At 45.0% G+C, this 25279-nt stretch overlaps 1 protein-coding gene across 3 annotated transcripts in view; it reads left to right on the top strand.

Annotated features, from left to right (window-relative positions):
- Positions 1–3075: 3075 nt before the first annotated feature.
- Positions 3076–25279, top strand: part of OSBPL5 (oxysterol binding protein like 5) — a 138251-nt gene continuing 116047 nt past the window's right edge. The window contains exon 1 of one of the 3 annotated variants that reach the window (XM_063398143.1): positions 3076–3537. Coding sequence is in view for 1 of the 3 variants with exons in the window: in XM_063398145.1 (XP_063254215.1) it covers positions 4638–4688 (51 nt within the window). In the remaining 2 variants the exon portion in view is untranslated. Of the gene's footprint in view, positions 3538–3930; positions 4212–4406; positions 4689–25279 lie in introns of those variants that run through there. The other 2 variants (XM_063398141.1, XM_063398145.1) reach the window with 2 other exon arrangements.

The raw sequence follows: 25279 nt of genomic DNA on the forward strand, positions 1-25279 counted from the left end.
TGGCTAATGATAGAGACTGGTGTCTAATAACATTTTTAAACTAATTTGTTTTAAAGCTTCCTGCTTCTTGTCTCACTATGTGCCATGAGCTTAAGGGCAAGTATCTTACAATGCCAACAACCATTCATATGATGTCTGATTAACGTGGTTATGGCTCTAGAACCATTGTAGTCATTACAATGACAGAAATATGATCGTCTCCATTTTCATTTTAATAGGGGCCAATAAATATATCTTATGGCTTTTATGGTATTTAACTATCTAGTCATGAACGGGAGCTTGTAGAACTATTGTAACTACGTTGTGAGATATAGGAAAGCATAAAATGCAAGTCTGCTGGACTCAGCAAAATGAGTATGCATTCACAGTTCACATAGGTGGAGTCTATTTTGGAAGAAGAGGAGCTCGCTCAGCAGTTGTGAAAGGTGGATGATTTGAAAAGGAAGGTGCAGGGGAAAGCATTGCAATGATTCCTAGGCCAGCTGCTGACCTGACAGGACTGAGTGATGTCTGTTGCTGCTGGCTCACCTGCCTGTCTACATTGACCACAGTTTTTAGACAACACTGATACTGTGTTGTTGCACATCTCCAAGAGTTGTCATAAAAAGATGTGAGATACTGCTTTTCAGTGTTCTCACTATTAAAATCTTTGAGTTGGGTGTAAGGACTGGAGTAACAACAGATGAAACAGCCTGATTTGACTCTCCCAGTACTAGAATTAAGGTTATTGTGATTTGCTGCTTTTGTTACCCTGTTTATGATAGAGTTCACACCATTTTACAAGCCCTTTTAGGACAGAATTTTGTTGCTGTGGTGGACAGTTAAGTGTTGAAAACACTGGCAAATGCCCAAAGGAAATATCACAGCTGCAGACCCCCTGAAAGGAATGCTGACTTCTTGCAAAGGAGAACTGAAGCCAGAAGGGTCCTCAGCCCTAACTGCAAGGTAAATCCATCAGAGAGCTTCTGTCAAAGGGAAATGTCATATCTGGCAGACACTGATGACTTAGCTTTCAGCTAGGGAGCTCAGGTGGTGTAAGGATACAGCAAAGCTCACCCCAAATGCATGGCTGGGTTATAAGCTCTGTACGCCACATCCACTCACTCAGGGTCTAATGCACAGCTCAGGTGTATTTGCATGGACTGCAGACAGCACATAACCAGCAGATGTCTTCTGAATGGCTGTTAACAGAATAGACACTAGAGGGCTGTGGAAAATGGTCTTTGAAAATATTAGTGTTTGCATTGCTTACTCCCCACATTTCTGTGGGGGACTTCTAAGGGGGAGAACAGTTCTAGGTCCCAGCTTTGACCCAGAGACAGGGGAGTGATGGATTGCTCTAACCCAGAGTCAGAGGACCCATCTGGTGCAAGGTCTGAAGACACAGCAAATTCAAGTTCAGGGCTCCCTGGATCATTAGAAATGCCATAGCTGCAAAGCATCAGTCTGAGGTAAATTTTTTGTCATGGTCCAGTTTACTGACAAAACTTTGACAATTTAACTGCCAAGTATTCTGTTCTGTGTATCACTAACGCCTCATGCACTATCCTAGAACACACAGGAAAACATACTGTATTATTCTTTATCAGGGTCTCTCACTGTTTTCACAGAAATAATTTTGGTTGCTCAGTTTTTTATCAATTGAGCGGTGTGTGGCAATGTGGCAGTGAACAGATGAAACACTAGTAATCATGAAATGATTGTCTGATAAGAAAATACTTTAGTAGAAATCCCTAGTCAAAACACTTTTAGAAGGGTTTTTAAAAATGTTCAAAATGGAAATCCCTGGGAAGTGAACTCCAAGTTCCACCGAGATTCACGTAGGGTGTTAAAAACTGTAGCTCTCCTTACCAAAGTAGCTGAGAAGCCATGGTGGGACAAAGCCAGTCTGGATACAGACAGCTGGGCCAGTTCAAGTCCCTGGTTTAGTTAAAAAGCCATTTGTACCAGACAAAGTGCTGGCAAACTACCTGGTTGATTTGACTTCTCCAGCTCTAAAAGTAGAAGGGTGAAGGGAGTGGAGGACACAGTGTGGCCTGGAACAGACAGGGCAGGAGGCAGCAGGGAGAGTGAGAAGGCAGCAAGAGGCAGGGTGAGCTGCTTCACACTCTAAGAGGATGGCTCAACCTGGCAGTGCCCTGAGCCAGGCTGATGAGAGGCCTTGGCATCTCCTTGCAGTGCCCTGCCCCATTGCAGGGTATGGGCTTGCCCTCAGGGTAGAATTTTGGTGAGGATTAAGTGAAAATCCCAACCAACTTGAAGGCAGCTGGACTCATGACAACTCTCCATACTTTGCAGATGATGTCAGAAATCACAACAAATACAGGTGAACTTAAAATCACCTGCCCAGCAAGTGATTCAGGGGCTTCTTTAATGGGTAGAGAAGGGCTGAAGAGTCCTTGAATAGTAGGGACAGCTTAGGCTGTGTGAGCTGTTTATAGTTTATGATGTGTTTATAGTGCTTTTTTTCCAGGAAAGAGCAAAAATGGACAGTGACTTCTCCTTCCAGCACTGTGCTCTACTGCTAGCTAGGTATAGTGCATTCTGCTCTATGTCCCATTGAGCTCACTAGGAGAAAACCAGCTGCCTCCACTGGCATTAGGCACATGGATATCAGTGATGCAGGGCAAAGCCTTGTAGTCTATGCGTGGGCTGGAGTCAGCTGGAGGCAGTAAGTGAGAGAAATTGTGCCCTGGTCCAAGCTGAGCTTGCAGTTTGGGATGAATTCAGGATTTTTCATTATGATCTGGGAGACCTTTTCAAGCAATGAGTTGCTGCTTTTTAGTGCTGGAAGCTGTCTTCCTGTGTAGTATGAGGAACATCAGAGCTAATGATCTTTGTCTTGGTTCGGTCTCTGCACATACTAAAGAGAAAAGGCTTTTTCTGTGAAGGGTGGGGTAGTAAAGCACTTCAGGCACATGATTTAATGCTTCTGGTTTTAAAAGCACGAGTGTCAGCTTCATGCTGTATTTTGCACCAAAGCTTCAGCTGTACATGGGTGATTCAGACTTTAGTGATGCAAGTCAGACTCATGTTGGTCACATTATCCCCTCATGTGATTTTTGGTTTCAGAAAGTTTGAGTGCCTTTTAACTCTGCCACCCTTCTTCCCATGGAGATGAAGGAGGTGTAAAGTCTGCCTGGCTTCCTGTTCTTGGTCCAGCGCTGAACCGTGGGACCCGCAGAGTGGAGGCGAGACGAAGCAGCACTTAAATGCCTGTGGCTGGGTCGCTTTCTGCTGTGATGCTTTACCAGACACTCTGCTGCCTGTAAAGTCATGCCTCTCCCGAAGGGCAGGCAGGCTGAGGCCAGGGATGCGATGATTGGACTGTCCTCGTCTGGAGGAGCTTAGGGGTCCGTGCTTGCCATGGGATCGATTTTTCGCTCTGGATGCACAGGCGAAGCTGGGAGCGTGCCCAGCTGCGTGTCAGGGCTGCATATTGCATGGGCGCCTTTGAGCCACGGCGTCGGCGTGTGGCTGGATGCTGAGACAAAGTGCTCCCGCGGCTGCAGGGCTTCAGCGTGCTGATTCCTCCAGGTTGGCTTTTCTCCATTATCTTGCGCGGGGCGTCAGTGAACCCCAGGGGCGGCTTGCTGCTTGCTGGCCGGGGGATCCGCCTGATTCTTGTTTAAGGGGTTGGTGGTTTTGCTTTATTTACTCTGCCTCGGCGTCACGCTCTCCCTGTGCCCAGGAGAAGAAAGACAGAAACTGCGGAGTGTGTGGGGAGGGGGAAAACAAACCCAAGGGAGCCGAGCTCCGGCCGGGAGAGGCCGGGGCGCTCCCTGGGGGCGCTCCCGCGGGGACCCGAGCCCCGCGCCCGCTCCGCGCCGCGCCGATCCCGCCCGGATTTTGCACGTTTCCTTCCCCCTTTTTCTTTTTTCCCCCCCTTCTCCTCCGCTTTTTATTTTTTCTCCCTCTTATTTTTCTTCTCCATTCCCCCCTCTCTTCCCTCCCTCTCTCCCTAGCGTGGTTGGATCAGTCTTTTGGTATTTCCTGCCGCCGCCTCCCCCGAGCAGCTGTCCGGCCGCGGCCCGGCGCTGCGCGCTTTCTGTGCGGCCGGGGGACGGCTCGGCGGGGCCCACGCGTGTCCCGGCTCCGGCCCCACGCGTGTCCCCGCTCCGGCCCCACGCGTGTCCCGGCCATGCGGCGGCGGCGGCGGGGCGCGGCGTGCTGAGCGCGGCACCGCGCAGGGGCTCGGCCGCCCCGGCCAGGTAAGGCGCACCGGACATCCCCCCTCCCCCCAAAATGCACGTCCTCCCCCGAAACCCCAAAGCCATCCTCCCCAAAATACCCCATAAAAGCACATAGCACCTCCTCCCCCCGCCCTGAATTATTGCAATAAATCCATTCCCCCGCCTCCCAGGCTAGCTGTTCTTGTCCAGGCTCCCTGTTTCTACATACAGCGTGGTACCCCAGAGCGGCTTGCGAGCGGCGTGGGCTCAGCGAGGCTCCGAGCGCTGGCAGCTCGGGGGGTAACCCTGCCCCTCTGCCCGTGCTTTGTGCCCGGGTTTCGCGTCGCCGTTTCTACGTGTGCCTTTGGGGTTTGGCGACGGGAGCAGTGCCGTGGACCCCTCGCCCCCCGACATCTCGGCACGGCAGCGCTGGGGGGCCAGCAAGCGGCCGGTGTGGCGTGTGGGATGGCGTGCTGTCAAGGAGACCTGATTTCCTTAGACATGTGGGCATATCTGGTAGGTGGAACGCATTTTTAATGTACTTCTTCCAGCATGGCGAGCAACTAGTAAGGAGACTGCACTGTTACTAACTGGCTACATTTAATTGGCGATAGTATTTGCCTTTCCTGTAGGCGCTTGTACAGATACCATAGTGGAGACCATAGGCATTGCTATCTTAAAAACCAGATTCTGGAATCCTGTGTTTGGAAATGCTTTTAGCTTGCACTGTGTGAAGCAAGGCATTCACAGAGAAATAGACACACAAGCTCATGCAACTGTCTGTCGATCAGAAACCATATTTTTCAAGTGCTATGCAAACCTAAAGTGTTGTAATGAAAAACAATTGTTTAACATAAGTGAAGGAGAAAGTTCTTCAAGCTGCATAGTCACCTCCTCACTTCATCCAGCTGCAGCAGTACCTTTGTTGTCAAAATATTCCTTCCCCCTTTTTGCACTGATGTAGGAGATAACAACAGTATTCGTCAATGTCTGCACAGCAGAGAACAGCCACTGCACTGGATGTGTCCCCAGCTGCCACCTTTCCTCCTTGGCCGCAAGTTTCTGAAAGAGTGAGTGGGGAGGGAGAGACAGAAGCCTCAAGCCAGGCTCTGTGTGTGGTAGGTTCTCTTGCCCAAAGAGGAGAGCCGTGTTCTGGGCTGGGCAGATCCCAGTGGGACGGTAGGTGACCCTGGAGTGCACCCACCCTGGCCGGGCAAGGAGGGGGACAGTGCCCCCCAAAAGGACCCGGGGACAGCAAGGGAGTCAGCGTCAGCTCCAGGCATTACTTTGTGGCTCTGTTGATGGAGGTGCAGACAGCAGTTCTCTGACTCAAGGGAGAAAATGCAGGCCACAGTCCTGCCCTCCGCCTGTTTGGGTTTGAAGTGGACAATGTGAACCCAAGGAATGATTTAATCATGGTGATGCATGAAAGTAACTGAAAGGCGGATTTACTGCTCTAATCTTTTCATGGTGCTTAATTTAATTTTCGTGTGCTTTATTGCAACACTGATTCATCAGGTGAGTGGGAGGGAGGCTTGTACAGTACAGGTGGTTCAGTTTCTATTGCTGGATTAGATATTTCTCAAGGTGCTTTCTTAGCTACAGCAGGAGAAAGATGGCTCTGTGTCTGATAGAGTGCTATGGTTTGGAATCCAGGATATCTCTAGGGAAAGGCCGTTCCTATAACCTGTAATGTGCAGTGTTTGAAATCAGTGTGCTGTGCTCAGAGCAAAACTGAGACTCGACTAATTCTTATTATGTTCATAGATCATAGAAATTTGAGTTGAGCTAATCTCAATTGGGTTAGACTCACTTCATGTCCAAGGGAGCTGTTACCTGCTGGAGGCAGTTGTGAGATTGCCAGCATTGCCAGTGCTGAAGGTCTTCTAGTGCTGGATCTGGGGCTGAAGAGGTAAAAATGAAACTGCCCTGAAGTGTGTCAGCAGGACCCTGCTGCTTCTGAGCTGCAGAGCACAGACCTCCCTCTGCAACTGCACGGATTTGTGCTATTTGATCTCCTGTTTTATTTGGGGGAAAAGCTGCAATTTGGTGTTTTTTCTCCGACCTCCATGCCTTTGGAGCATTAACAACAGCACAGTGTTTTCTCAGCCAGAAATGCTGCTCCTCACGCCTCCTCTCCTCATCATGAGATGTCTCTGGCATCACGTTGTAGGTGTTTGTACATGCCTGCTGTGGTTACTAAGGTAAAGGAAACACAAGAAGCAGCTCAGGGAATGGGAGCAATCCAAATGCTAAGTACACACGGGTTTGGGCAGGAATGACAGTGACCTGCTCTGCCAGTGTGTCTCAGTGTGGGTCTGGGCTTGCTCACTCCTCATGCAGGCTCCTGACTGTCACTGCTGGTGTTTATGCTGTGCTTTAGAGCACCAGGCTTCTTGAGACTGAGCAAACTCTTCCCAAGTGTGCTCAGCCCTCATTTTGGAGCTGTGTGGTTGTGGTGCATTTAATTGTACAGGGCTGTGTCTGAACCACAGATTCTGTCTTCATCCCAGCTCCTCCCTACCACTGTGGCTCTTGCTGGTCGTGCAATGAGGGAGGAAGGAGACAACCATCCCGAAAAACACTCTTTTGCTAAGTAGCTGCTGAGCCTCTGTGGAGGACTAAGGAGTATTGTACCTGCCCAGGTTTCCACATTTCTTAATTATTGGAATACTCTTTCTCTGCTCAACGCTCAAGGGAGTGTTGTGCTTGCATTGGGCTCTAGGTACTGTATATGCATCTGTGAATTACAAAAAGATCAAGGGACTAAAGGGGAATATTCTGCAAAATTGGCAGCAGCTAACAGCAGGCTAGTAAGAGTTACCTGTAAATGGTTTCTGCCTGTCACAGAAGGAGAGTGATATGAAAGGGGGATTAATTTTTTTTTTTTTTGTTGAATAGTCCATCTGCTTGTGTGGTGGGTTTTAATTTCTTTCAAGCTGCATAAAAACCATGGGTGTATCCCTTGTTCTTTAGTCTCAGTTTTCTGTAGTGTTTGTAGAGCTACGGTTGAAATTGTGCCATTTTTTCCCTTACGCTCCTGTCAGATTGAAGGGATTTATAGGTGTATAAATCAAAGTCTGAATTGAAAAGGCTCAATTCTCGTCTTTGTTTAATAAACAGCCAGCTGTATACCTGGGCTTTCCTTTTGCAGTGTGTCACTGAGGTCTGTGCTTTGTTCCAATATCAATAACTTTGCTGTGCTGGCAGTCTTCTTGATAGTAGTTTTTCTATGTGTTTTGTTAAACTCCATGCCAAGCTTCAACTTCCTGGGAACTGACTGCAGGGCTGTATGAGTCTGAGTGTTTTGGCAACCCAGTTACCATTCTCATGATTATAGCATCAGTGAAAAATTAACCAGCTAAAGGCAAAAGAGACACCCTTAAAGGCAAAAGAGAAATCCTTAATAAACTGGTACGTGTGCAGCTCTCCTTGAGGGGGGGGGGAGGGGGGAGACTCAACATGGGGCTTGCCTGCTTCATCCTATCTAATCTGTCAGTGAATCAATCAGCGTGAAATTGTACCCCCAAGGAATAATGCAATAGCTATTTTGTGTGTATTCCCAAACTGGAATGCTGCTGTAGTAGTCCTGAAGGGTGTGCTGTCTAAATCGATCAGCAGAGGCCAAGATAAAAGCAGACTTGCTGCTTATCTATCAGATGATGCAGAGAGCATCGAGGGATGAAATGTCTCATTCTGTGTTGAGTGCAAAGCTTAATGTGAGCTTGGTCCTTCTGCGTCCCAGCACTTCAGGCACAAAAGCAGTGTCCTGATAGCTCTCCTTCAGTTTTCTCTCGGCAAAATCATGAGATTGCTCTGAAAGGCACTTTAATTTTCATGCCAATGCATTTTGTTCCAGACAAAAGTTGTAGTGTCATTGTTCCTTCCCACCTTCAGTGCTGCAGAGGCAGCTTGGCTTTTGTTGCCTGTGTTGTTTGATGCCAGTTAAGAGTGCAAAGCCTATGCTAGCGCTGCCCTGTTGAATTGATTTGCTCTTTTCTCAGGTTAAAATGACGGGGAATTCTCTCCTCACAGCAATAAACTGCCATGTCCCAGTGAGGAGAGGAAGGGAGTTCTGCTCGGTTGCATGGTGTAGGTAACTGTTGATCATTGTGAATAATCTTGGCAGAATGAAAAGAACAATTTAAATTTGTTGTTGTTTTGATATTTTTGCACTTTCTCTTTTTGGTATGACTTCAGCATCAGCAGAGAGTCACTTTTATGTAGTAGGAGGTGACCAAGGCTTTTATACACTTCATCAAACATTGCACAGTTCATTCGGGGAGCTGTTGCTGGCTCATCTGTAAAATCCCTGAAATGTGAATGTGAAAGTGCCACTGGAGTTAATGCTCTGTCAGGGTGGTTATTCTGGCAAGGTCCTGGCATGGATGCAAATAAATGAGATTTCCATTTTATGAGATGAATCTTTCTGTCTTTTCTTGCTGTGTTGCCTTCAAAAAGGACCTCGTGCACTGCTGCAAGCCTGACAGTTGCTGATGCAGTGAATTTTTTTTCCCCCTTACCTTACTAAGGAAAGTAATCTGGATTTGCAGATCATTTAATGACCTTTTCTTTCATATGTGGGTCAAAGACAGTTCAGGTCTAAGCAGCATTTTCTTTTTTTTGGTAAATTTGTGAATTCTTACTTGGACTATGAAGGCTTTCAGTGAGCACTGAATGCACCGAACTAATTACAGCATTAGTGGGCAAGGCAGTAATTTAAACCACCTTCCATGGAGCTCTGTTCTTGTAGTCTAGAGCAGGAGCCAATTGTGTTAGATTTGAAATACAGTGTTTGTATTTTTCAGTTTTGTTTATATTAGATTGTCTTCTTTCCATTTTAACATCTGTCATTTGCCCCAGTCTCCTTGTCTTGCTCTGCCTTTGTAACCTTTCTCATTGAAAAGGAGTTAGAATGTATATAATCATATATGAGATTTTTTTGTTTTGTTTTAATTCAGGTTCAGTGGATGCAAACTAAGCCAAATCTCTTGGCTGTGGAGCTTTTTTGGGGGGGGTTGTGGGTTTTTTTGTTTGGTTTGGTTGTTTTGGGCTTTTTTTTTTTTTTTTTCTGATGAACCACTCAGGCTTTGTTGCCTGTAATCAAACTGCTCTTACTGCCTCAGTTTCTCTCTGGACTCCAGGTCATGGGAGGCACCTTGGCACACCTGCAGTCATTTATTAATACCTGCACTCTTTTATTCATACACCCATGTATTGCAGTAGACTCGGGGAGCTCCACTTGTGGACAAGGCTGGAGGCTGCTTAAACCAAGCCTAGACTGTCAGGCTTCTAACCTGGTTTTTCCCAAGCTGGTGTTCAAGTTCTGGCTTGTGGAATCCCTCAGCGTATGTGCTGAAAGCTTTCTTTTCTAAGAGGGTGAGGTGTGCTGGGAAGGTGGGAGGATCCACTAGCCGTGAGTGTGTCTGAGAAGTGCAGTGTAGGGTCTCTCATTTCTGAGTATCCCAAGCAGGTACATGGCCAGGGTGTGTGAGTATCCGCTTTCCATGCCTTTTTCATCCTCTCTCTGCCTGGATTATGTGTTCTTTGGTGTCAAGGTTATTGGAAGTTCGCACAATATTTAAAGCAGTATTGTCTTGGATTCTGCTGGGCTGTTCTGTAATATAAATAAAAACGATCTCATTATGTAAGCAAGATACTGAATAACTTGTCTAAATGAGCTAAGACAGTGGGTGCAACAGTGCCAGTTTTATTCTCTTTGAACAGGTGCATCCCCATGAGGAAATAAAAGGTAGGTAGGTAGGACCAAGTGAGAAACATTGGGCAACAACAGACTGTGACTCAGAAGCAATTTAACCATAATAATCCCCACAGCACTAAAGGTTCTTTTTCCCAGAAATGCACAATATGCTGTTCTCTGCCATAAAGCTGTTGTCAGCTGACATCATTGTGTTAACATAAGACTTGCTGTTATCCACAAGATGCACAGTTAGCAGAGCACTTCCAGTGCTGGCTGCTAATTATTACTAATGTTCTCCCAATTGTTGAAAAACAATATATTAAAGATATTTTCTGCTTAATATTCTATTCCCAATGGCTGGTATGCTTATGTTGTGTTAAAAATAATGCTTCTAATATCACTCCCAGTACTACCAAGCCAGCATTTGATTTATTTAGGAGAACACAGAGCAACCATCTACCAAATGGCTCTCTTGAGTACCTGTTGTAGATGCTTTGTCGTTTTATTTTTTTTTTCAGAGTAGCAGTGTGGAAATTTACGGCTTTTATTTTTTTTTATCGTGAGCCTCTCAAAGTCTGTATGTTTTCCCGTTGACTTCATGGCAGCCAAGTGCTTTTTATCTTGTATGTCTCTTGGAGAAATCAGATTAATGATGCATCACTAGCCCGAGAGAGCTTTTGCTGAAAGCACACAAAGGCAATAATTTACCTTGTGATTTACAAAATGCAGATTTTTTTTTCCTCATATTAAAAAAGGAAACTGTTGAGGTGAAGGGAAATGAACAGAGAATTGGTGCTCAAGTACTATTTCTGCAATGCGAGAGGGACATTGCAATACCGTTAATGAGATTCTCCCATTTTCCCTTGGAGATGTGGTATTGAATTTAGAAATAGAATTTGAACAATTTTCCACTGAACATCTCACTTTTCTGCTCGCTGAATAGCTACAAACCCTTATTGTTTAATAGCTACCTTCACTTTTAACTGATAGAGTTTCATAGAGGTAAGATAATAGCTCTGGAAAGGTAAGACTTTTTCTAGACACTGTTTAATTTACTGTAATTATATTAAGTGCTAAATTGAAAGAGACTTTTCTAGTTAAGATGAGGATAATGAATAGTTTTGTGTTATTACCATAGCCACGATGGGGGAAGGAAGAAGTGGTTTAAGTTTTGCTCTAGACAGAAAGAAAAAAACCTGCCCCAATGTGGTCCTTAATAATTTATTTTCCCCTCTCTATGGCTGACTCCCAGATTTTGCTAGAAGAGTTTTCTGCCCTTTGTACCTCAGGGATGCAGCACCTTATGAAAGGAATCAGCAGGCACTCCAAGCGACAATGACTGTGGAAATAGAGTGAAGAGCCAGATTGCACCCTCCAGCCAAGCCTGGAGCTCCATAGGCGGGGCACACGCAGCAAATGCCATTGCAGCTCTGGAGGCACTGCAGTGTAGCATGGCTCCCCAGAGGCTCTGCTCCCTCTGTGCTTTGCCCACGCTGCAGAGAAGGCCGTGGTTTGCTGCTCTGTTCTGCTTGGAGCAGGTTGCACCATCTCGAGTCCCCGGGCAGGTTGAGTGGGCGCACCCCAGCTCTCTGTGCCATCCACCAGCACCCGCCTCTGCTGCTCTGCCCGTGCCGGAGCTGCGGCAGCTTGTGCTGGTGCTTCCCTCCATTGCCCTTGTTTGAGAGCCTGAGCAAACCACACGGTGTGCAGAGTTGTGTACCCCTGTAAAAACACACCAACTCACTGTCTTGACACATTGGATGCAACTGAGAATGGCATCTTTTATGCCTCTTTTAATGTGGAGCTGCTGTAAGCACACCCTACCTCTCCATGTAGATAAAAGTGTTTGATCTGGGGCAGGATTTCATTGGAAGTTGAAGCTGTTAAGTGGAAAACCAAAGCATGTCCCCTCATTTATTCACCTCTGTACCCTGGGGTCCAAGACACCACTTCTCTGCAGTGTTTCCTGCACTCTTGCTGTCCTGCTAGGACTGCTGCCAAGCTGATCTACAGGGGCTTGTCCCATACAAGCATTTATCTCCTGGGAGTTGCACTTGTGCTGTGCTCTTACCTCTCAAAGTCTATCAAGAGTGCGTGTGATTGTACTTGACACTTGAGATCTGGGCTAGATGTGAACCCCTGGGGAAAGGCTGTGTGTCAATTATTTAATCTCTTGAGCATTCCAGGCCCCTTTATAAAAAGCATTAAGCAATATGGGGCTTTTTCTTGCTTTAAGAGGAGCTCTATGTCAGCCTTGCTTGAACTGGCAGAAAGCTGAGTATTTTGAGCACTAAGCTAAATACCATTGTTCCAAATTTGTTGGAGGGCAATTATGGGGGACCTGTGTAGAAGTGTTTGCTCCTAGGTGGACCAGAAATACTCCTGATAAACCTTCTGTTTTCTTCCCTGCTCTCCCTCCTTCCCTTCTCCACTAATTTGGTTCTTCTGGATTGAGACAGGTTGAGGCAGTGCAAGCAGGATAATTTTGTGGTTGGGGCATTTGGCTTTGAAACCAGGAGATCAGTGTTAGTTCCTGCCTCCATCACAGGCCTCCTGTAGCTGTGAGGAGATTGCCTGCACTTCTGTGCCTCTGTCTGCACCGGAAAAATAACAAAGTAAGTTTTGCGGTTGGGTTTTATTTATTTTCCTATGTTGGCCTGCAGGGCTCTGTTATGAGGGCAGGGAGAGGGTCTGATCTCTTCTTGGGGTTATTTGGCGTTGTCTGCTGGACCAGTTCCAGCCAAAATATGCCTCTTTGCTCTCTGGATAAAGCTGCTAGGAAGTCTTCAGGTACATCTTTTTTCTTTCTTTTTTTTATTCACTACCATTCTTTTGTCATGGTTTCTGCTTTCATTTAACATCAAAATTAAATGGTGAGTTAAGTAGTGTAGCTTTTAATAATGTGCAGAAAATGAGCTGAGCTGCACACATAGATGGTGCCCGTAGGAAGCCTGGAATTATCCCGTAGTGTTTTTAATGGGCAGTCCTACTGCGCTGTGAGCTGTTGGCTCAGTGAGGCTGTCTCAGATGAGCTACAGATGAGACTCCCAGAACTGTAAATATCTGTGCCATTTAGCTTTGAGTACCAGGAAATGAAACGGCATGTGAAATAATAAAAAGGTTTATTTTACTGGAGTCAGTAAACCAATAGTTTCTTCAGGCTGATTTGGAAGTGGACCTTGGGAAAGTTAAGTGGAGAAGAAATGCAGTGTTTTGGGGCTAGAGATGTTTAACAGTCTGGCTGCTCTGCTGCTTGATTACAGCTCAGTGAGGTGCAGGGCTGGGGCAGCTGGAGAAAGGCTCTGCAACACTTGGCATGGTGATCTCCTGAGGTGCTTATCTGGTGAGAAAGAGGGCTCAGGTAGGAAGGCTGGAGTTTGCTTTCTGGACAATGTAGCTCTTCTTTGCATCTTGGATTTTAAAGCCGGCTGTCTCAGTCCTATTGATCTCATTTGACTTTGCATCTGCAAGGATTTTAGCCTAGGAACATACATCTAGTAACTTCTGGTTGGATTACAGCATTTTCCCTAGGCAGGTAGTGCATTTTAATTTTTGGTGGTGATTCTTTTGTGCTCTTCAGAAATGTGTGCAAATGGTAGTTTTCTTCACAATAGAAGGTATGTGCTTTCTTCTCTAATCTGGCACTTTTCTACCTTCTTTTTTCCAACTTTCTGACATATTTTCCCTGTAAGTGATTGCAGGGTATGATCAGGTGATCCCTTAAATGTCTTTGATTAGTTAAGTAGGTTGAACATCTTAAGTCTCATTGCAGTTGATTTCAGACTTGGAGACAGCCTTATGGTTTTTTGCTGGGTCCTTTCCAATTTTTCATGCTGCTGTATTTCAGGTAAGGATGAAGATTGCATGTGTTATGTCAGCAGTGATCTTGCAGCTGTCAAAGACAGAAGTAAGGCTGCATTCTGGCTCCTGCTCTTTTTGTTCCTTCCTGGCTTGTTTATGCTTCCAGGAATTGAGCAAGCCCTGTTCACCCACGGTTTCGCACTTGGCATTTGGACTCTGTTAGTTATCTGTAAGTCTTTATAAATCTGAGCTGTTTTGGAAAGCTAAGGTTTGTGTCTGGACAGGGAGGAGGAGGCGTTTGGTCTGGTATGTGGCAACACAAAGTTATTTGTCATAGATTGTGCTCTCTGCACTTCAATAAGCTGCTGACATTTTGCCAGTAATAAAAAGGTCAGGGAAAAAAGTTGCTTCCTACAAATCATGGCATCTGATTGTTCTCAGCATTAAACAGAGCATGGTTTCCTTGGAAGAAAATTTCAGCCATCTCCAGCTTTGTAAACGATAAATTACCAGCTGGTACAAATGTATAGAAATGAAAAAGCAGCCTTCTTTTGGTGTTGCTGGTCCCTATTCCAATGATTTGTCCTTTCCTGAAGCAGGGTATGGAGAAGATGCAACAAAGAAGTGTCCCTTGGATGTTAAATACAGTAGCAGGAAGAAATTATGAGAAGCTGATACTTGAAAAATGATATATTAAGTTGATTTAAAAGGCTAAAATAATCTCTGTATTATAGGATTCACAAAATGTTGCATATTCCTAAATTTTGGGAACAGCTTTCCATGTCGCTTATTAAGAATGCCCTATCCAAAGTACAGCAATTCAGTTAAACACAACATTTACTTCTCTCATTTTTTTTTCCCCCCAAAACTTCCCTATTTATGTATGTCTCTGAGGTGCCTTAGCTTGACACTGCAGTGCTGTTTTTTCTTGTATATCCCCAAGTGGTGCTTTCTGATACAGAGATCACCCTGCAAGAGGCAAAGCTCTGCTTGAATGTAACAGTAGTGGTTGGGCAGGGGATAAGCACCAGCGGGTCAAGTTGGAGATGCTTGGAACCATCCATGATGGGGAGCTTGGGTGGATGTGAGGGAGCTCGGAGGGAAAGGGTTGCTGTTTGTGGGGGGAGGCTGATGAGTGTTAGTGCTGTCAATTGGGGTGGTTTGTTAGTTTGCACAAGAAGCAGCAGAGCTGGTGTATTTTTGTTACAGAAAATGAACAAAAGTGTCTTGCACAGGAGTGCTGGCTTGTTTCTCTTGCAGCAGGGTATTTGCTGCTACCTTTCCCTAAAGCATCTCTGTAGATACCTAAGAATGCAAGCCTAAAAAAGCTGAATTATAACAATTATATGGCCATGGTGGACAGAGGAATTGTGTACTGCAGTTCTTGCTGCCAAATTCAAGATTAATTTGAATGTAAATCCTTTCCAAAAAAAGGGAGTGTAGAAAGGTCTGTATTGGGGGGGGATACAGCTTTTGTAGTCTCTGGCAGATAGAATCAGGTTTTTGCAGTGTTGTTATGTGAAAGTCCAATAGGCAGAAGCTGCATATTTATATACTCAGGAGTTCAATATTGCTATTAATTGGTGTTGGAAACAAGCCAAATCCACTTGATATAGATTTATTTTTTAAAAATGCTGGTTTGCCATTTGAATTACTTCAGCCAAAGCACTCCTGGGCAATGTGGTGTGTTTTACTTTTTTACACAGCATTATATATGTTGGTCCTGGCCATGGCTGATGCCTTGTAAAATGCTGAAACGTGCTGAAGCTGGAGCAACCTACTGGCTGTGAGGGGGCTAAAGGAGCATTCCCAGCTTCCTGCCATCCCAAGGAATGTAGAGAATCATATTCATGCCTCCCCTTCTAGTCTTTTGTATTTAAATGTTTTTAAAGGTTGTGCAGGATAACATAGTGTGGTTCTGTGCTTGCTTTGTGTCAAACAGACACGCTGCTCCTTTGCACCCAGCAGATGTGAGCAGGGTACCCAGGCAGACTTCAGAGAAAGCCCCTAAGGGTTTGTGTTTAGCACAAAAGGTACAAAATCTTGAGCTTTGCCTTTAAAGTAACTTTCTTAGCATGACTTACATCTGGAGGTCATTCTTTCCTCTCTGTGCTCATTTCTACTGTAGAAAAGGACGCAGAAGCTTTCCCTTGTGAAAGCATCCGGCACTGCTGTGTTTGGGTTTGTGTGCTTGTCCTCCTGCTCTCTGGAGCGTGTCTCTCACAGAATACACTCATTTCCGCTCCTAAATTCTTTGTTTAACCAGCACTGGCAGGCTGAGAGATAAAGGTGGAAACTTGGAATGAGGCTGGAGAAATGGTCCTAATTTTAGGAAGGTTTGAGTTGAACAGGGAGGGAGCAGGTGGGCAGGATGCTCTGCGGCAAACACAGCTTAATGTTGGTGCCTGTGTGCATGCAACAGTCACATCTTCCTTACAAGTCTGTAGGATTGATGTTACATTTCTCATTAAGCGACACCAGTGTTATCCTGGGAATTTCTGTGGCTTGTCTCCACCCCACTTAAAACTGGACTTAATGAGCAGCTTCTGGAAAGTGAGGGGGAGAAGTACGTCATGCCTGCCACTGTTTCCTTTCACAGCTCATTTACTGGGCCTTTTCTTGATATATTCAGTAGTTCTTCATAGACTTTGGAAGGATTGTTTACAAAAGAAATTTATCAGGTTGCAGTTTTTTATAAATGTAATTCAAGGAAATGTCTCCCACTGCTATTTACAAACTAATACGAAATCAGGCAGTTTTTTGCAGCTATCAATGGCCATAGAAAACAAAGAGGGAGCCAAGGAAAGAAAGGCAGGGTAATACCATGGCATTTGAAACACTATTTTGTTTTCCTTCAGATATTTTTAGCGAATGGTGATTTTTTTCCTTTATGTGAGTTGATGTGTTGTGTCAGTGGTAGAAGCTGCCAGTGTAGCTGTCTGTCCCAAGAAAAAGATACCAATTGACATAGAATACATTCCAGGGCTGCTGGATAAAATTATGTTAAGAAATGCTCCAGCAGTTCTCCTCATTAGTAGTAATAAAATCCAGATAAAAAATTGCAGCCTCAGTTAAATCAAGGTTTAATTAGTCTTGCAGCAGCCCAGAGCCTTTGCTTTATTTCCACAGCTATCTTCCAGCAGCTTCAGGCACCCCACTCAGGTAGAACATTGCTTCATTTTGTTTGCTGCAGTCCTTTCCAGAAGAAGTGATCTAAATACTTTCAAAAACACCGATTGATTGTTTCCAGTCTCTCCTGGGCTCGAAATGGATTTTTTCTTTTTGATTCTACATATCCATTTAAGTCCCGATCTAAATCCCACTGAAGTTGTGTTGGTAGTGCGGACACCCTGGGGAACAGGCACAGGCGGACAATGGGAACAAATAGAAAATCAAGCCCATGGGTTGTACTCATGGCTTGAATATATAAAGGCATTATCTTCACGCACATTTGGTCTGTCACTGTAGTCCAGTTTCTCTGACCCTTGCAGCTTTCATGGACTGACAGTGTGATGCAAGATTGGGGACTTGCCATGTTTGTAGGTGCAACCAGGACATGCCCTTTACTAGGTGTTCATGAATTTTCTGGTATTCTGCACAACAGCTGCTCTAGAAGTGTAAAATGATGCAAAATGTGTGTAAAAACGGGGCATTCGACCATCCCTGACTCTCCCAGGCCATGCAGAGCACAGGTACCTTGTGCTGAAAAAGTTTTCTTCCCTGAGATTTTATTTGCCAAGCCCCCCAGAATGGTATATATTCAGCACTGTCCCTTCTGGAGCAAGCAAAACTGGGAGCAGTTCTACAGCATCTTAAAAAAAAAAAAATAGAACTAGAAACACACACAAAAAAACTCCCATTGCTTGATGGATAAATGAAGGCAGCCCCAAGACTGCTATAATTTATAAGGTTTCTTTTTTCAGTGCTGTCGCTGGGGAAAATAACAGCGTGCCTGCTTGCTGTCCAGAGCCAAAGTAAATAGTTGCAGCAAGTGGCAAGCAGAGAAGGCACCAAGGTATTTGATGGATGAGTGTTCCTCCCCCCAAGCTGAGAGGAACATTTGTGAGAAACTAGTAATATACTGTGGTTGAAATGGCCCATTCAGGGTACAAAATTCCCAATCAAGTTGCCCAGGAGAGAGTTGAACAGCTGGTATAGGAGCAGAAATCAGTGTAGATAAATCAGGTTGGCATCTAAATGACTGTGGGCCCTGGACAGGCCCTGTTACTTTCTTTCCTCTGGTGCATGACATCAGGGAAGATTTTGCTGTGTGATGACTGATGTTTGTTTCCCCCAGCTTCTTGCCTTCCTCTTACAGCTGTCTCAGTTCAAGAGAAACAAGATGCTTGTCCTGTTTTGCTACTGTTGAGATTTGGCACTGCAGTGTCCCAAAGTCCTTATCCTGTCCACTCATGACAAGGTGCTGCTCAGACAGGTTCCAGAGCTGGTGGTGCGGGGCTGGTTGGGGAGCTGCAGCATCGCTGTGGGTGAGCGTGGCTGCTGAAGAGCTCTCCAGAAGTGGGAGCAGTTCCAGCTGGCTGTGAGGGTGGAGGCAGGCTCCTGTGCTATAATTACAGAGGCTGATGTTTAATTGCTGCTTCCTGCTTCAGAGGTGTGTGTAAATTAAGAAGGTGCTTTACAATAGCAGCGTTTAACTTCTTCCTGTCATCTGCTTTCATTTTAGTTGATCTGGACTGGGATTTATCAAGGGAGGCTTCCTGAGCTCCGTAAATCCCTTGAAAGAGTGTGGGCTCTGGGTTCCCAACTCTCCTGGAGGTGACTTGATGTTCACTCTAAGCCAGGATCATCAGGCTCTTCTGCACATCTGTTTGTGCAAGACCACTGTGTCCCACATACAAAATCCAGGGAGTGGCTGAGCTGATGTGAGAGGAAGCTGGTCCATCTGCTTTGTGTTTGATAAAGCGAGGAACATCTGAGAGGTCCCATGGTTGCTGGATGTAAGGGAAGAGCAGTGAGTGCGCAGTTGGAGGGATGTGCAGTTCGGTGGGGAATTGAACTGCAGCCCTTTAAGAATTGCTGATGGGAGAGTGGGCAAAATGGGGCCCTATTTTGGGGCTGCTAGCTGTTCCTCCAGCTTTTTCTTTTCCAAATTTAAATGAGGCAGAGACCAATTCAAGGCTGAAGAGACAGATTGCCTATTGACTAGGTGTTCAAAATTAAAGCTCTAGTGTGGGGGTATAGTCAAAATAGCTGTGACGATGCTTCTCAGAAAGTACCTTGCTCATCCATTTGTTAGTAATAAGATTAAAGATTCAGGAAAATTTTGTCGGTTTCGGAGATCTCATAGATGTTAGAAATTGTGAAGCTCAGTTTAAAAGTAGGAACTTTAAGCAGGGGGTTAGGAAGCCTTCTTTACTGTTAAACTTTTTAAGTCCTTGCTGATGTTCCACACACACACCCCTAAGCTTTTTTTTCTCCAACTAGAAAAGGCTGGACTTCTTGCAGGTTTTACTGACAAACAAACACTTTTTCAAAGCAGTCCCCTGAGGTTTAACAGGAAAAAAAATACTCTGAAATTGATTATAGAATATCAAATCATGGCAGCCCTAGTTGAAACACACAATAGAGCAAATATCTCTTTAGTATCCTCTTTTGCACTCCCAGTTAGTGCCAGAGGAAGGCATTTGTCCGAGCACAGAACAAATTATATTGGACTTAACTCCAAGGTAATGCCATGGATGGGTCATAGGCCTCCCCCTGGCATGTCAGCTGTGTGGATACGTGCAGATAAGAGCAGTGGATGTAGGTTTGTCCATAGGAGGAGGTCAGGACTGGCACTCCTGCTTGTAACATGAAGGCAAGGTGGCTGCGTGTGCCAGCTGCTCCTCCCGTGCTGCGCCGTTCCCAGGGGCAGGCAGAGTTTGTAGCTGTGTGCATAAACTGCACCTGGTGCTTGGAGCAGGAAACCCAAAGGTGCTTTTATATGGCTCTGTGCTGTGCCTTCCTTCACTGGCTCTAATTGGCAGGCTTTGTTCAGGATACTGCTCTTGCCAGTTGGTGTGGTGGTAATTAAAGTCACTGTTATGTTTTAATATTGTGTGTTGTGTACTCTTTGGAGGAAGAAGGGAAAATAGGTGAGGAAGTGGTAGCCTTGAAGAAGAGGAGTGGTTGTGCCAATTATCCTGGATGAGTTGTTCAGTGACAGTTAATCCATGTGAGTGAAAACAAGCCCTCTGTGATGCTGTGCCAAGGTCAGGAATTTGAGCTCCGTTTGAAGAGTGAAAGTTACAGTCTTGCGGATTAGAGCTCCTTAGAAGAAAACATCTCTTGAAAAAATTGAAGCAGAGCTTTTCCCACTGTGTCACCCATGTAATCTTATTTTGATGACCAGAAAAGGACAATGGCAGAGTAAAGACCCCCTTATGTCAATTGTTCCACAACTCAGGGGTCTAACAGTGGGTTTGTGAAACTTGCCTTGGAGTGAGTCTGTCCATATTCATGTCTTTACTTGCAGGCTGCCAGGGGAGATCAAGCACTGTGTGCACTTGATTTTGCAGGAGAACAACTACTGCAGAGATACATTATCCTTTGCCATCCTGGTGTCAACAGAGCTGAACTGATTTATACCACCTGGAGCTTCTGTTCAGTATGCTGCTACACTTTCAGCAGGTGGAAAATGGTCAGATTCAGAAATGTGACCGACATGATTTTGTCTGTGTTTTCTCGTGTCGCAAACAAGATTGAGCCAGGACTTAATATGTTGGAGGTTGAGCAAAATTTGCAATACAGTTCTAGTAGGTGGTAATTTGGGGTATCTGGTTCACCCATATGAATCCCTCTATTGTGCAGAACAAGGTCATTTTCCTTTCTGTCTCTGCCTTCTGTTTATTTAACCAGACACTATCTTGTAAACATTTTGTTCAATATCTGTGACATCATTTTCGGTTCACTTCATATGTGGGTTATATGTGTTTGTCTGTGTCCCCCTGCCCACCTCTCCAGCCACTCATTTGTAATGGATATATTCTATAGGCTAGCCAGAGACTGACATTTTATTTTAGTCTCTGAAAAATGATGCTATTGGTTCCAGGATACACTGCAGTTTGTAGACATGTGATCTGTGTTTGCAAGCAAGGAGACGCCCCTTTATCTCATTACGCTGACCTTGCTGGTATGTAATCACACCCATTGTAGTATGTACTAGTGCCGTGTATCCATAGCAGAATATAAATACAGTACTTTCTGTATTCAGCTTTTTTCTTTAATGTAGTAATTTTGTATAAATGGCACTGTTTTCATGCAGAGATTGCTATCTGCTGGTACAAACAAACATGTAAGGCCTCGGATTGGAATCTCATTGACTTCATTATCCACTTACCTTGCTGTGCTTAAGCAAACAAGTCCCCAGTAAATAAAATGGCATAATGTAATTTACACATGCCTCTCCTGGAAAGTGTGTGTATGGAAGGCAATTGGGCTTTAACGGTACCTGTGAGCATTAAGGGCTTGTTCACTGAAAGAACCAAGTTGGATGGATATTGGTCCTTGCACCATCAGTACCTCTAGTGAATTGTGACAATAAACACTGAGGACTTGAATTCCTTTGGAAATGGCTCCCAGTAACTTCCTTCATTATTGCTGATCCATCTGGGGAAAGCTGTTACCATTTGACTCTTTTCTAACTTTCCCATAAGTAATTTACTATTTTCTCTCAGTCTTGGGCTGTTTTTCCTTGCATGTTTGTGGTGATACTCTCTTCAGTCACTGAGGCTCTGTAAGCTAAATTAGTATGTCCCAAAGGCACTGGAAAACCTGAAGGGCTGTATTTGGTCAGGAGCAAAATACCAGTCAGACAGTAGGATTTTTCATAGGGAATACCCCAGTGCTCGTGTGTAATTGAAACCAGGCTTTTCCAGAGCATCTCATTTGCACACTGGAGAGCTGTGAGTACAGACACACCCTGTAATTGCATAAATCAGAACGAATCTAAGGGAGACAAAGTTTATTGAAGTTATATTTTGGAAGGCAGGATCGCTACTGTTCATGTTTTGAGGTTTGATGCCTTTCTGAACTGCTTGTGAGCAGAACAGCTGCCATTGCTCTGGGAAGTCTCTGTGCATATTCCTAAGAGGGGATAAGCTGAGGCAGTTTTGGGAAAGGGCTTGGGGCTCCCTTTGCCGCTGCTGAACAGAGTCACTCACCCCAGGACAAGCAGCAGTGCTGTGTGGCATGCACCAAAGCCAACTGGGCAGAAGGGCAATTCAAATCAGATAAAGCCAGTTCTTGAACAGATTGAGCTCTATGCTTTTCTAAATCAGAACATAAATGTCAGATTCCTTATAAATACCAGGCAGTGCACAGCTGCACTGACCTGGCATCGCTGTTCTGGTCTGATGGGTGGCTGAGCAGGGTCGAGCTGTTCCCCATAAGCCAGAAAGATGGAGAAATATTGTGGGTTTGCTTCTCAAAAGCAATTATCTGCATTTCCCCCCGCCCAAAGCAATGGGTCACCCTCTCCTTAGCATGGTGAAGAATGTGTCTAGTCAGCACGGGGGGAAATTCTGGAATAGTCCAGGAGTGCCAGGCATGCAGACACAATACCGTCATTGGCAAATCCGCGTGAATAGCTTTGGAGCACTGTAATGTGGGCTGCAAATTGCAAGGCTGACTCCTTACACAGACCACAGATCCATCACTTTGAAATGTCAGGCCTTTGTCACCCAAAATAGCCTTTTGTCTTCTTTTTCCATGCGTGATACATGGAATTTTTTCTCTTTCGATTTGTGTCTTAAAGTGTAGTTGGAAAAGAGCCTGTGGAGTTCATACTGAGAAGCTCAGCTAGGAAGAAAAGCTCCTTCCTAATTGCTTGTTGACCAAAGAGATGCAGGCACAGTTGAGCTGTGGTCAAGGCAAGAAACCAAGAGGCAGCTCTTGGGACTCCTGGTAGAATGTTGTGATGCTCTGCCCTGCAGTGCTGTGTCTGTGGGGTCTAGGAGAGCCCCAAGCCAAACTTCCCCTTTTCAGTGGCTGGAGTGGCAGTCATGGCCCAGACTGTCAAATTGGCACTTTCAGTGACAGGGTTGGGAGAGTGGTCTCTGTCCCTCCCGCCTTCCTGCATGAATCAGGCATGCATGGATCCTCTGTGAAAACACAGTATGTGGTGTTAGCAGGAGAGAGCTGTGATCCCCCCAGTTTCTCAGCTGTGGTGATTTTCTGAGTCTTGACTAAGTGAGGTGTGGTCCATATGTGAGTTCAAGTCTCAGAAGGGAAAGAAAAAGCAAGTTTCTATTTTTACACACATGCTTGTACAACCAGAATTATAGCACCTACTGAAGTGTAGTACACACTTAAACTCTCACTTGGTTTTGAGGTTGAGGACTGTGGGAGGGGATTCAGGGTGTTCCCAGTAGCATTTTTGTTTCCAGATAAGGATTGTGCTTTGCAGGTACATTCTCCACTTGTGGAGTAACTTCCACTTCCTGTGCTCTGTTTCATGTCGTGGAGCAGTTTTGGAGTATGCAAACTGCATTGCCTTCAGATGAAACCAAACTGTGTTTATGATAACCAGAAGAGATAGTCCAAAGTGAAACCTGTCCTGTAACTTGATTCCTTAATCTGGATGCATCTGCAGTGTTGGTAATTACAGTTTGTGAGTTTGGATCTTCGTGTTTGGGAAAGGCATCAGCCTATCAGCAGCCTTGGAGAAATCAGGCTGGTGTTCAAGTTATCTGCCCATGTGCTGTGTGGGAGCCTGGAGGAGACGCGTTGTCTGGAGACCTTTCACAAGTGTGGTGCAAGATTAAAGGGGCTGAAGTATTGTGGGTTATCATATTGCTCCTAAGGTTAGCCCCAGCAGAGTGGAACATATTTTTTCATGTGGTTTCTGATGCTGTTGAGATTCGACCAACAACTGTCAGAGCTCAGTTTCATTCTCATGGGTCTTCCATGCTCCAGGGGAAACTGGGGGCTTTTGGCCTTCTCAAAACTGGAGTTCAGTACTCGTGCTTTTTCTTGTAGCTACGCTTAATCTTCTAGGAGATGGTACTCTTGAGCTCTTTCAGTGTAATTATTACTTAAAATATCACAGGGGAAGCCCAAGATTCTGGGAATTATCTTGGCAGCTAAGTACATGAAGAGCACTTTAATTTTTAAATTTAATCTCTAAATATGATTTTCTCTTTTTAGATTTTGTATCCTTCCTATGTAATTTAATTTCGGGTAAGAAAAGGTGGGTTGACAAGGGTTTAGCTTTTTGGTTTTGTTTTTACCTCACCACTCTTCCACTCTTCCTGGGTTAGCTTCACATGCACAAGTTGATTTTGTGGAAGGAAGTGTACAAACCAAATCACCTCCATGCTCCACTTCGTTGGTTTTTTAAAGGTGAACCTAAATGCGTCTTCCCCTTTTAGCAGGAGGCAGGGCATGAGCACTCTAACTCTGAGTGAGTAGCAGAGGATGTGCAGGGTATCCAGCTCTGAAGAGCACACAGGAGTAGCTTTTCCTGAGCAAGTTTGCAATGCCTTTCTTAGCACTTCATGTAATTCCCTTTTTCATATGCCACCATCCCTTTCAAGTAAATTGAGAAAACCCAGCAGCTCTCACTTCAGGCCTGAGACATGTGAAGCAAATAGTGTATTTCTGGGAATTTATTAAATAAAATTCCCACATCAAGCATAACTTTAGCAGAAGAAAAGTGGATATTCCCCCCTGACCCCGTTAATGTAGGTTGTAATTGATTGGCTCTGTCATGTGTAGAGCTTGAAAAGTCTACTAAGAGTCTCATTAGGATGATCAGAGTTGAATTTGACCACGTTAATCATTCCATACTATTTTCTTATGCATCTTAACATTGTGTCAGAGGGTATGCCAGTGAAATTAGGGCCTCATTTCCTGAGCCGTATAAAAACCCAGAGCTTTATCCCTAAGAATTCACACCTGAGGGCCCAGTCATGATACTTCCTCCCCTGCCCCAACACTTTCACATCACTGGTGCCTTTTCAAAACTCTGTGTAAATCAGGGTTGGAAAGTCTGCTCTTGTGTATTGGTTTGTAGGATGGAGTCACACTGTTCAAAGGTGTGTGCAAAATTCTCCAATCAGCCCAAAAGAAAAAATCGTAACCAGAGTGTTTGACTTCTGTTTTGGGGGAAGAGGACCAGCAGCTAGTGTACAATTACTGCTTGACTGTCAGTACCATCAGCGTTTATATTGTGTTTTCTGCTTGGTCTTGGACAGGGAGTTGTTTGCTGTGCGAACCATTTGTTTATACCTTTCTAATACCAGGAAGTTTTAAATATTAAAAAAAAAAAAACATTGTTTGAGTTCGCTCTGAACACCACTCCTAAAACCTTTAATGGGCTCTGAAGAAGGGCAAAAGCTCAGTGGCTCACTATTCCATCCCTCCTTTGCAGGGGCATCCTCTGCAAGTACTTCTCTCCCCTCTTAGGCATTGCCCTTCCTGGTTACACAGAAACTGCAGTCAGATCCCCAGGACATGGGGAAGGGTGCTACTGTCCCACATTTTATAGGGCCTGTGGGATAAGGGATTTTTTTGTTGCAGAGAGTTGTGTAGATGTTAGTGGAACAGCTCTAGCTGGCCTCAATTCCAAAATCATCATTTTGTGCTGCAGCTGTCTCCTGATAGA

This window comes from Prinia subflava, chromosome 5, assembly GCF_021018805.1.
Source record: "Prinia subflava isolate CZ2003 ecotype Zambia chromosome 5, Cam_Psub_1.2, whole genome shotgun sequence".
Taxonomy (NCBI): Eukaryota; Metazoa; Chordata; class Aves; order Passeriformes; family Cisticolidae; genus Prinia; species Prinia subflava.